Genomic DNA, 12,557 nt, shown 5'->3' with positions numbered 1-12,557 from the left:
TGCTTCTGAGCTGACTGCTCTGCGAGCAGGTGCCAGGCCTGGTCCTTGGGTGGCCTCTGGAGTGAAATGCAGCAGCATTTCCCCGCCTTCTCACCAGGGGAGATTAACATTATTGACCCCTACAATAGACCAGGCAAAGTGTCTAGTGGTCTATAGCCATTATCTCATTTCATCTTTACAACAACCTTAGGCAGGTTGTCTTAACATCCCCATTTTTCAGATGAGGAAACTGAGGCTTATGGAGGTGAAGACTCTCGCTTAAGATAATACAGCTAATAAATGGCAGAGCTGGAATCTGAACCCAGTCTGACCGGCTATAAAACCCACTCGCTTTCCCCCACAACATTCTAAGCTGGTGAGTTAAGTTTTATCCTCCCTGCTTTATAAATAAGGAAACAGAGGCTCAGAGAGGTATAATCACTTACCTGAGGTCACATAGCAAGTACATCGCAGCAGTGGGGCTGGAGCCCAAGGCTGTCTGTCTCCAAGCACTCCAGGACAGCCTTTCATCCTGGTTCAGCCTGGACTCTAAGGAAGTCACAGTTCCTGGAGTCAGGAGAATATTCTCTTCTTCAGTCCCCAATTCCCAAGCCCAGCACCCACTCCTAGCTTTGTGGGTCTGGCAGAACAAAGAGGTTGTTCTGCCTTTTCTGCCTCTTCACCCCATGGCCTGGAGGGTCTGACTCTGCACTACTGAGGTGAACCCTGAATCAAAAATCAGAAGACTGAGTCAAGTCCTTGTGTCACCCTCTTGACCTTGGGCAAGTCACTCATTTGTAAACTGGGGGTGGTGAGTGCCCTGTTGGCTTCTCAGGGGAGCTGGGGCGGGGGGAGAATCAGTGCAAGCAATGTGGACCAGAAAAGGTTTTGAACCCAGCCCAGGATGGTACACCCATGAGGGGGTAGTATGAGTATCATTATCATTTTGTTGTTTTCTTCCTTCCCTCTCCCCTCTTGCTTTCCTGCAGCCTCTACCAGCAGGAAGGCTCTGTGCAGGCCTCTCTCCAAACCCACAGTTAGTGACTCCCCTCTGGTGTGGCTTGTTAGACCACATTTCTCACAGTTTTCAGGCCCTCAGCCCTTGGCCCTCCAACTGTCTTGGAGACCTCTGTCTCCCACCCCTGAGAATACTTTATTCCCTAAGGGGAAGATTCCGGGGCAGATAACCCAGCTGCTTTCCTGACAAAACCCAAAAGTAAATAAAGGAAGATTTACTGAGTACCTGCAACTTGCCAGGCACTTGAAATGTTTAGTACTGACAGCAACCCTGAGAATTTTTTCTCATTTACTTTTGATGAAAGCAAGGCTCAGAGGGGCCAGATGCTTAGGGCATGCTGGAGAAAGGATTCCAGCTCTGGGTTGTCTCACTCACTGGGAAGCCAGACCTTCTACTCCATTCTGAACACCTGCCAATGGGCAGGTCCTTCTGATGCCCAAGTCTGTGGCTGTCTGTCGTGGAGGCTAAAGCCAGGACTAACAAGTCCTGGGCTGGGAAGATTACCTTTTCCTTCAGGCTGCCTAGGATCTTTCAATCACCAGAAGAAATGGAGACTCTGGGGACATCGCTATTCCTGGCCCCTTTATCCCAGCCCCACTTCAGCCTCAGAGCACCAGATGGGCCTGAAGGAGGCAGTGGGCTGAGGCCTTTGTCTGCATCCGGTGCCTGCAGAGGGCAGTCTCTGATGTGGGCGGGAAAGGATGCTGTACTTGGGAGTCAAAGATGCTGCTTCTAGCCGGCACCACCAACAACCGGGTGTGATCTTGGGCAGGTCTTATCTCTTCTCTGAGCCTTGGCTTCTTGGTCTGTGAAGTGGGACCATATCCTCACCTCACTGCCGTGTGGGCAGGATAAATGAGTCACCCTGTGAAAGTGCTCTAAAAGGAAAGCAGGGTAGCACCTGCTGCATGATGTGCAGGACTCAGAGCAATCATAAATGTGGGTTCCCTTTCAAGGCGGTGGCTGCAGAGCAGGACACTAAGCGCCGGGCCCTTGCAAGCACGGGGCCCCCTGCGTGCCCAGGCGCTGAGGTTACGGGCGGTGGGGCGCATCCTCCCCTCGCTGCAGCTGAGCACCGCCTCGGCTCCTGGGCTTCACGGTGAGGCCCAGGCTGAGGGTCCCGCGGCTCGTTCGGAGGGGCGTCTGCTCCATCTAGAGGTGCATGGCGAGCAGCACCATCGCACGCACCCAGCTGGCCTCGGCCTCCCGTGTTCCACTCACCCTATGTGGGCGAGGGAGTGCTTCCGAGTCACACCGGCGGCCTCATCTTCGTTCCGCATCTCCCATCGCTCACCACGTCCTCTGCATTGTCCTCCAGCGGCTCACATTGGCCCTTCTCGGTCATTAGTTCCTTGGTCCACTCAGCCGCCACTCACTCCCCATGGTTTTGGTCAAATTCACTGAGGTCCCCACCATCCCTCCCAGAGCTGGTCCCTCTTTGGCCTCTGGAGACACCCTCTCTTCAGCTCCATTCCTGCGTGCATCTCCATCTTCCTCGGAGCCCTGTGGCTCTCTGCCACCTCCAGAGAAAGCCCCTTCCCTCACTCTGGCAACTGAGGCCGTCCCCCTGGTAGCCCCAGCCTGACTCCTCACCGTCCCCATCTTAGCCTGTCCGTGATCCTTTAAACATCCTTGGCTTCCTGACACCCGTCCCTGACTTGGGGTCCCCTCTTCCTGCCTGTGGCCTCTCCAGGTCCCACCTCTGCTGGGAAGCCTTCCAGACTACTAGAATCCTCAGGGGTGCCATCCCTTTTGTGTGAACAGAAGTATGGGGGTGCTGCTGGAGTCAGAGGTGGCCAGGTCAGGGGTGTGCACAGAATGACTTTTTGTGAAATGACTTACATTAGGCATTTAGAATGGCTAAACGTTGTTATGGCCATTATTAAATTCTGTATCATTAATTACTAGCAGTGACCTTGGGCCCCTGATTTCACTTCGCTGAGCCCCTCCCATCTGGAAAATGGAGATATTACTTTTATTCCTATCGCAGAGGATTGTTATGATACTAAATGAGGCGCTATGCAGAGGTGCTCGGCATGGAGGAGGTGTTCAAGAGAGACTAGTCCTCTCCCTTTACTCCATTCTCTGGCCACTCATCAAACGATCCCTTTTCATAGTTCCTTCTTAGTTAACCAAAATTATTCTGCCTCTCTGGAGGCAGAATGCCTTCTTCTCAGGGGACTTTAGTCTTTTCTCTTAAGGCTTTCAACAGATGGGAGGAGGCCCAGTACGTTATGGAGGATAGTCTGCTTTACTCAAATTTAAATGTTAATCACATCTACAAAATACCTTCACAGCAACATCTAGACAGGAGTTTGACCAGAAACTGGGTACAATGGCTTAGCCACGTTAACACATAAAACTAACCATCACAGTGGGCTAACACTTATCATGTAAGGAGTTTATCAGCTCATTCATTTCGTTCCTCCTCTGCCTCCCCATACACCTCTCTGCTTCCTTTTCTCCATCTTTTACTTACTTTCTAGCAGCCAGTTTAGTGCCTCTGTTGCTCTCTTCAATAGAATCCACAATGGTCCATGTTTCTCCGTCTCTCCCCAAGCACTCACCTATTCTGTGTCAGCATGACAGTGAGGGCCTTTGGCTCCTTGGACTGGGCAGGGAGTGGGGGGCTAGGAGACAGGAGGATTGGGTACTCTTAGTTCCCAATCCTCTGCCACAAAATCCTGGCCACCCCTCAGGTGTTCTAGTATGGAGAAGGGGGCCTGGCTTGGGCTTTGGGAGGTGGGTAGAAAGGGTGGACTGCATTTGGCAGGCTTCCTGGTGGGGGTAGGGAGTGATGTAATATAGCTGGAGAAACTTGGTTGGAACAAAGTGGCCAGAAGACAGACAAGGGAAGGTAAGATGATGAAGCTTGTTCATGTAAAGTTCTTGAGGAGCAGAGGTCCCAGAGTGGTAGGTAAACCATGAAAGCTGTTGGTGGTGTGGCCTGGGATCCCAGACCAATTTTTACATTTTTTTCTTTTTTTGGCCACACCGTGTGGCATGTGGAACTTCCCTGACCAGGGATTGGACCCGCGGCCCCTGCAGTGGAAGGATGGAGTCTTAACCCCTGGACCACCAGGAAAGTTCCCCCAGACCAATTTTTAAAAACATCTGTAAAATATAATTGACATACAATAAACTACACATATTTAAAGTGTATAATTTAATACTTTTGATGGATGTATATACTCATGAAATCATCACACAATCAAAAAAAAATACATCCATCACCCCCAAAAGTCTCCTCTCACCTCTTGGTGATCTCTCTCACTCCTTCTCTCCACACTGACCCTCCCCAGCCCCAGACGACCACTCATCTGCTTCTTGTCACTATAGATTAGTTTCTGCTTTCTCGAATTTTATATTAATGGATGTATACAGCATGTATTCTTTTTTGTCTGGCTTCTTTCATCAGTATAATTATTTTGAGATTCATCCATGTTATGTCTATCAATAATTCATTTTTCTTTATTGCTGAGTTGTATTCCATTGTATGATGGATACACCGCAGTTTGTTTATCCACTCACCTTGTGATGGACATTTGGCATTAGCCTGGTATATTACCACCACTTTCTAGTGGGAAAAAATGGTCATAGAATTTAGGGCAGAGGTTGTAAATTGATGACCTCTGAGCCCAATCCAAGCTCAATCCCAATCTTATGCTTGTTTGGTTTGGTCTGCCTGGTGTTTTTAAAATACTGAACTACTTGCCAGAATATAGAAATTCAGATTTTTAGGGATTTCCCTCGAGGTCCAGTGGTAAAGAATCCGCCTTATAATGCAGGGGACCAGGGTTCGATCCCTGGTCGGGGAATTAAGATCCCACATGCCGCAGGGCAACCAAGTCCATGCGCCACAACTACTGAGCTCGCAGGACTCAACTAGAGAGCCTGCGTGCCACAAACTACATAGCCCGTGCGCTCTGGAGTCCGGTGCCACAACTACAGAGCTCACGCGCCCTGGAGCCTGCATGCCACAACTAGACAGAAGCCCGTGTGCGCAACAAAAAATCCTGCATGCCTCAGCAAAGATCCCATGTGCTGCAACTAAGACCTGACGGAGCCTAAATAAATAAATAAATAATAAAGGAAAAAAAGAAATTCGGATTTTCAACTTTACTTGAAAAAATTGTTAGGTCTAACACACAGGGCCCAAATTCCAAAAATATGGCAGCAGTCCCTAGAGTTGTGATATAGTTTCCTCCTTCACACTGGGTATATATTCTTTGGTTTTCAACTCATTTCTTTAGTCTGCTTTGCTCTGTATACACATTGAACCTGGCAGTTCCTGTCTTAGTGGTTAAGTGCAGCAGTCAGAAAGTCCTGGGTTCAAATCACTCTACGACTTATTAGGTATTTGATCATGGTCAGTTTATTTAATCTCATTAGTAAATGGGAATAATAACAGAACTAATTTCAGGGTAGTGAGGATTAAATGTATGAGAGCATGACATAAGTGTTCTGTAAGTGATATTTAATATTATTATTATATTATGGCTGCAAAGTATCAATAGGTGGCAGAGCAGTGTAGTGGATGTGGCACTAGTCTGGGTTTCTGGGTCCAGCTTTGCTGCAACCCATCTGTGTAGCTGTGGGCTTTGTTTGCTCCATCTGTCTTATGAAGGAGTGGGGCTGGGGTCAGTTAGCAAGTGTCAAGTTGCAGGTTACAGGAGGTTCAACTCAGACTGCCTTAAATAATAACAAATGGGGCTTCCCTGGTGGCGCAGTGGTTGAGAGTCCTCCTGCCGATGCAGGGGACACGGGTTCATGCCCCGGTCCGGGAGGATCCCACGTGCCGCGGAGCGGCTGGGCCCGTGAGCCGTGGCCGCTGAGCCTGCGCGTCCGGAGCCTGTGCTCCGCAACGGGAGAGGCCGCAACAGTGAGAGGCCCGCGTACAGCAAAAATAATAATTATAATAATAATAACAAATGAATTTATTGACACATAAAAACCAAAACACTGGCAGGGCATGTAGCTTCAGGTGAAGCTTGATGCAGCAGTTCAGTGAAATCCTCAAGGAGTCCATTTGTTTTCATCTGTGCCTTGACTTCTGTGGTATTATGTTCATCTATAGGTTGACTTTCCTACAGGTTTACAAAATGATTGCCTGTATGTCCCAGGGCTATGTGCTTTTTCATTCATGTCCAGCAGGAAAACTAGGGACTTCGTTTCATCGTTCTCTGTAAACACCCTAAAATTCATGATGATTGCACTGGCTTCAGTCTTAAGCCTACCCCTGAACCAATCACTGTGGCCAGGGGCATGGGAGGTAATGATTAGCCTAGACTAGGTCATGTGCTCCATTTCTAGAACTGTGAGTACAGTTAGCTGTCAGAATCTCATGGGTCATCAAAAGTGCACTCAGTGGGGCTGGCTACTCCTGAGGTTTTCCCCTTCTCTTCAAGATCTGGGTTTTTTGGCAGAGGTTGTTGAGGTCTGTCAATTAGATTGGGCCTTATTTTGACGTGAAGGGACTTATTTCAGCTCCTCTAAGAAACCCACATGGGCATCTTTGTGCACGTTTCCCTTTAGATGAAGAGTAATTTGGCTTGAATTCATGGACTTGTTTTCATTGCTTTAGTTTTCAGGACAGCTGCTTTCTAACACCTTCTGGTGTTTTGTATATAATTACAGCTAGTTTGGGGAATAGGTGGAGGAGGTCTTCATGTTCTCTAAGAAATGGAGCTGGGCATGGATTTTGGAGTTTGGCAGGCTTTTAAGCCCATTTCCAGCTGTTGTGGGCAGTTTCCTCCGTGTCTCTGAGCATCCTTTTTTTCCATCCGAAGAATAGGTGCCTAGGATACCTACTTCCCAAGGTTGCTGTGAGATTCAAGTAGGATCTCAACCACGGAGAGCCTGGCACCAAGCAGTGGTCCCCAGTCCCACCTACATTTCCTCCTGGAAGCCTCTCCAATGGGCCCTGCTGGCCTCTGCTCAGAGGGTTTATTCAGAGGTGGGATGTTAGAGAACCACAGGATTGGTCGTGATGGGATTCTCCATTTCCACAACAGATCTGATTTCCTTAATGGAACAAGAGATAGAATCTCAGAAGCCTGAGCAAGAAGTCACAGCAAGCCTAGGCCCAGATTTTGTATAAATGCCTGGTGACCTCCCCCCCACCCCTGAGATCACGTCAAGCTCAGCTCGGAGGAGCCTTCCCTCCCCACCCTGTCTAAAGCAGCCTCCCAAGTCACCCCAGTCATTTTCTGTCACATCACACTTTTGTTCTCTTCATGCCACTTTAACTACCCCAAATCATTTTATTTGTTTTCTGTTTCCTCCCATTAGAAAATAAGATTCATGAGAGCAGGACACATATCTGACCTATTCATTACTTGTTTTAGGTTAGGATCCTCTAGAATCCAGCCCTGGGACAAAGATGTGGGATTCAGTAGTTTATCCGGGAGGGGATTCCAGGAAGCAATGGTAGGAGAATGCAGTAAATGAGACAGGGAAGAGAAAGAGGTCAATAAGGGGTGTACTTTTGAGCAGATTACTATTGTGGGTGATTGGGGCTCAATCCTAGTGGAGAAGGCTGGGAGAAGGTATAGAGTTCTTCCTACTGAGGAGAGGGGTCTGGGGTATTGATCCACCAACTCCTATTGGTCATTGGCTAAGGGCTACTCCTGGGAAGTGCTAACTACCTGATTCTTCCTGCCTGCCCTGTCCACAAACAGAGTGGGGCTATCTTGGCCACAGTCTGTGACAGTCAGAGTGACAGGCAAAAAGTCCCAGGGCATTTGCAGCCAGCAGCCGTTGAGTCCACCTGTGCAGTCAGTGAGTGCCAAGCGTGTCTGATAAGTCATCTACTACACGGTTGAATCCCCATCAGCAGGCACGATGACTGACAAATAGTGACAATTTGTTGGATGATTCAGGAGGAGCAGGATCCCTCCAGGAGGCCAAGAGGAGGGTGTTCCAAGCTGAGAACCTCATTTCTCTTAATACCCCAGTTGCTGAGGGATGCATGGATTCACAAAAGCCCAGGCCTCTTTCTGTTTCTGTGCTTCTGTGGAAACTGCAACATTTATTTTTTCCTTGTTCCTTTATTAAAAGCTTTGATGAGCGGTGGCCCATATCCTTGCAGTTGCTCCAACAGGTTGTCCTTTTCTCCCTGCCTCACCAGGACAACCAACTTCCTTTCTGTTGATTATTCATCTTAGGACAAGTTTTGAATCTTCCTTCCATTCTGATTTCTCTCTGAATATCCCCAGATGCTGATTTTCCTCTCAGTATTGGGTGCCGAGGACTGAATTGGGCTTCTTACCTGTGGTCTGGCCAGGACAGGGAGACGGGCAGCAGCCCTTCCACTCTTCTAGGGCCAGGGCTTTCAATTCTAGGTGTATACTGGAATCACCTGGGGAGCTTTTAAAGCATATTGATGCTCAGGGCCCCACCTCTAGAAATTCTGATTTAGAACCTGGGATAAGGCCCAGGCATTTGGTACTTTGAAAATTTTCCCTAAGTGTGCCTCCCCAAGTGATTTTTGATATGAAGCCATGGTGGAGAAACACTGGCCTAAATCTTACATAGTCATCAAACAAAGGCATCTGAAAAGGTCAGAGGTATGTGTAGGTTCAGGTGCCGCTTGATCTAGCAGCTCAATGGTCTCATCAATTTCTGGTTTATTTTTAAATTTGTTATTAAAAAAACCTCTTTGCCTTGCCTTCTGTGATTCTGGCTTCTCTCCCCTTTGGTTGTCAGATAACCTCTCAGAATTCCTAAATCACTACCAGCATGTCCTAGGACTGCTGTCTCATTCATGTCCAATAGGAGAGAGAACATCTTTGCCCCATTGTTCCCAGCGCAAGTCTTGAGATTCACGCTGTGTGGACTGGCATAGGTATCAAGCCTAGCTCTGAACCAATCACTGTAGCCAGGGGGATGGTTCAGGTCATGTGCTCCATTCACAGCACTGGGTATGGTCCCCATTGTGGCTCTCTATGCACTTTGCAATCATGGGGGCAGCTTCTAAGGAATTCTGATGCCTGGGTTCTACACTCAGAGATTCTACTTCAATTGATCTGGGATGGGGCCCAGGTGTTGGCATTTTTCAAAGTTCCCCAGGTGATTATGATGTGCAGCCAGGGTGGAGAACCATGGCCTAGACATTGTACAGCCTCAGGATGCAGGTTCACACCCCACAGTGGAAAGGTCACAAGAATAGATCGTCTGCTTGGACCTAAGTATATGCCTTGCTAGGGGCCAGCCACATGTCCAGCAGCCATAGATGACCACATGGATGCACTCAGGAAGCTCAAATAGAGAAACAGAGCTGTGGCCTCTATAATTTCCAGCCATAAAGCAGCAGCAGCCAATGGCAATCAGATTGGGAATATTTCATCCATGCAGAGGTGTGGTGACCTGCTCTCGCTAGTGATCCACGGGTACCTGAGGCTTTTCCCTTCTCTATATCTGTTTTCTCATCTGCTATTTGGATTCAAAGAATGCCTTTGCCTCTCTGAGCTGACTGGAGATGAATGAGATTTGTGTGAGGTACTCTCAGTTCCTTGGGGCGAGGCAGAATCCCCTAGTAGGAAGGCTCTAGGAGAAAGTGGGAAGACTTTAATCTCTCTATGGAGCTGTGCTACCTTAGGCAGTTTCCCTTACTTCTCTGAGCTTCAGGGTGCAAACCAACAAAATGAAGACTCTACCTTCCAGAGCATTCTGCCATGAAATGAGATAATGCATATAAGCCCCTAGTGTAGCCCTTGGCACATAACAGGGGTTCAGTAAATTGCTTTTCTTCCAAGAATGCCACTGTTAGCTCTTAATCTTTTTAATGTGATGTCAGATGAGGAAACCAAGACCCACAGTGTCCAATATAAACAATCATTTGCTGTTTATAGGCTGAAGCCTCTTGATCAACTCCTGGACTCCAAGTCCCTCAGCAGGGGGTCCTGACCACCTCTTCATCTCTGTACCCCCAACCACACCGTGTAAGGCTCCAGACTTTCTATACCAGAGGGTCTTGGGAGTGACACTTGTTCTGGAAGGGGGGGTGTTGTGAAGAGTCTCATTTTTAAGCTGCGTTTGCTTATGGTCACAGTATTTGCATTTGAATCGGATGTTTGCTTGGGGGCAGGGGAGGGTGATGTGCTACTTGGCACAGTGCCTGGCACAATGTAGGCACTAATAACTGGATGCCAAAGGAATAGGCTAGCCTTCCCTTTCACAGCTTACCTCTTCTGCCCAATGTCATGGACGAAATGAAGATTAAGAGTGTAAGAAACAGTTCTGTTTATTGATTAGAAGATGGTATAAAATTACAGCAATTTGCAGGCATCCTGGGCTTTCTGGGAGGGTCATGCAGTGCTGGGCTCTAGCAGGAGATGGAGTGGAGGCATGGGCCACTGGGCATTGGCTCCCTTCCTGTGCATGTTAAGGGACTTGTACCACCAGCATAGATGCTAATATGAGAGAGCATTATTGTCCTTGCCTCTGGAAACAAAGGACATGTACAGTTTGGGTCATCAGACAATGCCATGCTTAATAATTCAGTCCTATCCTACATACGTTAGGTGCTGGCTCTCCCAATCTAGTCATAGTAGATTCTAATTGTTCTGTATAATCCTCATTCTTCCCACCAAAGAAAGAGAAACAGGCACATTGGTTTGGGAGACCATCAGAAGCTGATGTGCATTTGGCTCTCAGGTCATCTTGCTTCCAGATGCATCAAGGTCTGCTGGACTTGGAGGCAGTAGCCTGGGGCACGCAAGCAGAAAAATGTGCACTACTGTTTAAGCTCAAGCAGAGGGACCTTCCATAGGGCAGCAGTACGAAGAGATGAGCATGCTTCCAAAACAAACCCGATTTCATCTTGTCTCTCTCAAGAAGAGGGAGGAGGAAGAGCTGGCAATCAGAGACTGAGCCACGTGATCCTGGGTTCCACAAAATGTCTTTGCAGAGAATTCTTCCAAAGTGCAAAATGTGTTTCTGTCCCAAGAGTCTGTGTGTAAAATCAGAAGGAGGGCCGATCAAGGTGTTAAGTTGGTTGTTTAGTAACGTCTCTGAGAGCCGAATGGCTGTGTTCACAGTTACATGACATTTTGGAACAGCTGGAGGGACCTCATGATGTTGTCATCCTGGGATGGGAGGAGGGGGAGAAGAGGCTGGTTAGAATTCTCCCTGAGAAGCTCTGTAACTTCTCCAGACTCCAGAGCAAATCTCCAGAATGGGTTTCCTATTCAGAAAGAACTCTGCAAGGGTATGAGAAACAGGGAGTAAGGGGTAGGTGGGGACCTAGAAAGTGAGAAGTTCAAAGGCAGAAGCACCTTCTCTGGCTTTAAAGAGGAATTCAGAAAAAAAAAAAAAAAAACCCAAATTTTCCAGTAAACAAGCGAGGACTACTTCTTGTAAGAAGCTGTGGGCAATTGCATTTTTATCAAATGCTTGTTCTATACCTATGGAGATGATCACATGTTTTCTTCTTTTTTATTCTATTCTAGTTTACATTTTTCTATTGTATATTCTCTAAGGAGTAAGTATGGAATGTGGAGAATCCTCAAATATTTAGATATTAAACAACACATTTCTAATTCCATGGGTCAGAGAAAAATATTTTGAATTAAAATATAATGAAAATGTGACATATCAACATTTTGGGGATCTAAAGCAGTACTCAGCCAAAGCGGTACTCAGAGGAAAATGTAGCCCTTTAAATGAATATATTAGAAAAGAATGGTTGAAAATCAAGGATCTAAACCTCCATCTCAAAAATCTAGAAAGAAAACCAAAAAAAATTGAATTAAAATAAAAAAGCAGAAGGAAGGAAATAATTTAGAGCACACATAAATGAAACAGAAAGCAGACCTAAAGTAGAGAAAATCAACAAAGTTGATTATGGGTATTTGAAATCTTTTAAAAGTTTCTAGAACAGGGAGGTGTAATTGCCTGACAGTTAAGTATATGGATTCGGAAGTCAGGCTGCCTAGGTTCTAATCCTGCCTCTGTCACTTACGAGCTGAGTGACCCTAGGCAAGTTACTTAGTCTCGCTGTGCCTCAGTTTCTTCGTGTGTGCAATGGCATTGATCATAGTATCTACTTATAGGGTGGGTTGTGAAAAAGAAGTGAGTTAATTAATCAATATTGCTTGCTAATGTGAGAAACTAAATTGATTAAAAAACTGTTAAGCAAAGTCAAAAAAAGCATGGTACACTAGGGCATGGTATTTAAAATTAAAACGATGGAGTTCAAGTTCCATCTCTATCACTTATTGTGCTTTAACCACACCTCCTAACCTGCAGTGCCTCCGTTTTCTTTAAAATGCGTATGATGAATACTGATGTTCAGCTAGTTCATAATGATTAAAGTGTGGAAATGTTTCTAATCCTGTTGGTAAATAGCTGCTGACCTGAGCCTCTCTAGCTACCTGGCTACCTGGTAACTGGTCCAGAACCCCTAGACTACCGAAAGATCCATCAACTAACAGGTTAATACCAACTTTAGCAGGGGTTCTTTAGGGCACTGCTCCAGGGCATTGGTCAAAGTCAGTTAAGAATGATCAATTCGGGGCTTCCCTGGTGGCGCAGTGGTTGAGAGTCCGCCTGCCGATGC

The 12,557-nt window shown here is 47.0% G+C and overlaps 1 protein-coding gene across 2 annotated transcripts in view; it reads right to left on the bottom strand.

Moving 5' to 3' along the window:
• Positions 1-10,219: 10,219 nt before the first annotated feature.
• KCNIP1 (potassium voltage-gated channel interacting protein 1) overlaps positions 10,220-12,557 on the bottom strand; it is a 17,048-nt gene continuing 14,710 nt past the window's right edge. Inside the window, exon 8 of one of the 2 annotated variants that reach the window (XM_007465524.1) lies at positions 10,220-11,085. In XM_007465524.1, the coding sequence (XP_007465586.1) occupies positions 11,038-11,085 (48 nt within the window). In that variant the 3' untranslated portion in view covers positions 10,220-11,037. The remainder of the gene's footprint in view (positions 11,086-12,557) is intronic. The other variant, XM_007465525.1, reaches the window with a different exon arrangement.

Source organism: Lipotes vexillifer, unplaced genomic scaffold, assembly GCF_000442215.2.
Source record: "Lipotes vexillifer unplaced genomic scaffold, Lipotes_vexillifer_v1.1 scaffold621, whole genome shotgun sequence".
Classification (NCBI taxonomy): Eukaryota; Metazoa; Chordata; class Mammalia; order Artiodactyla; family Lipotidae; genus Lipotes; species Lipotes vexillifer.
Note: the sequence above shows the minus strand (reverse complement) of the source record. Positions and strands in the feature narration are given on the sequence as shown.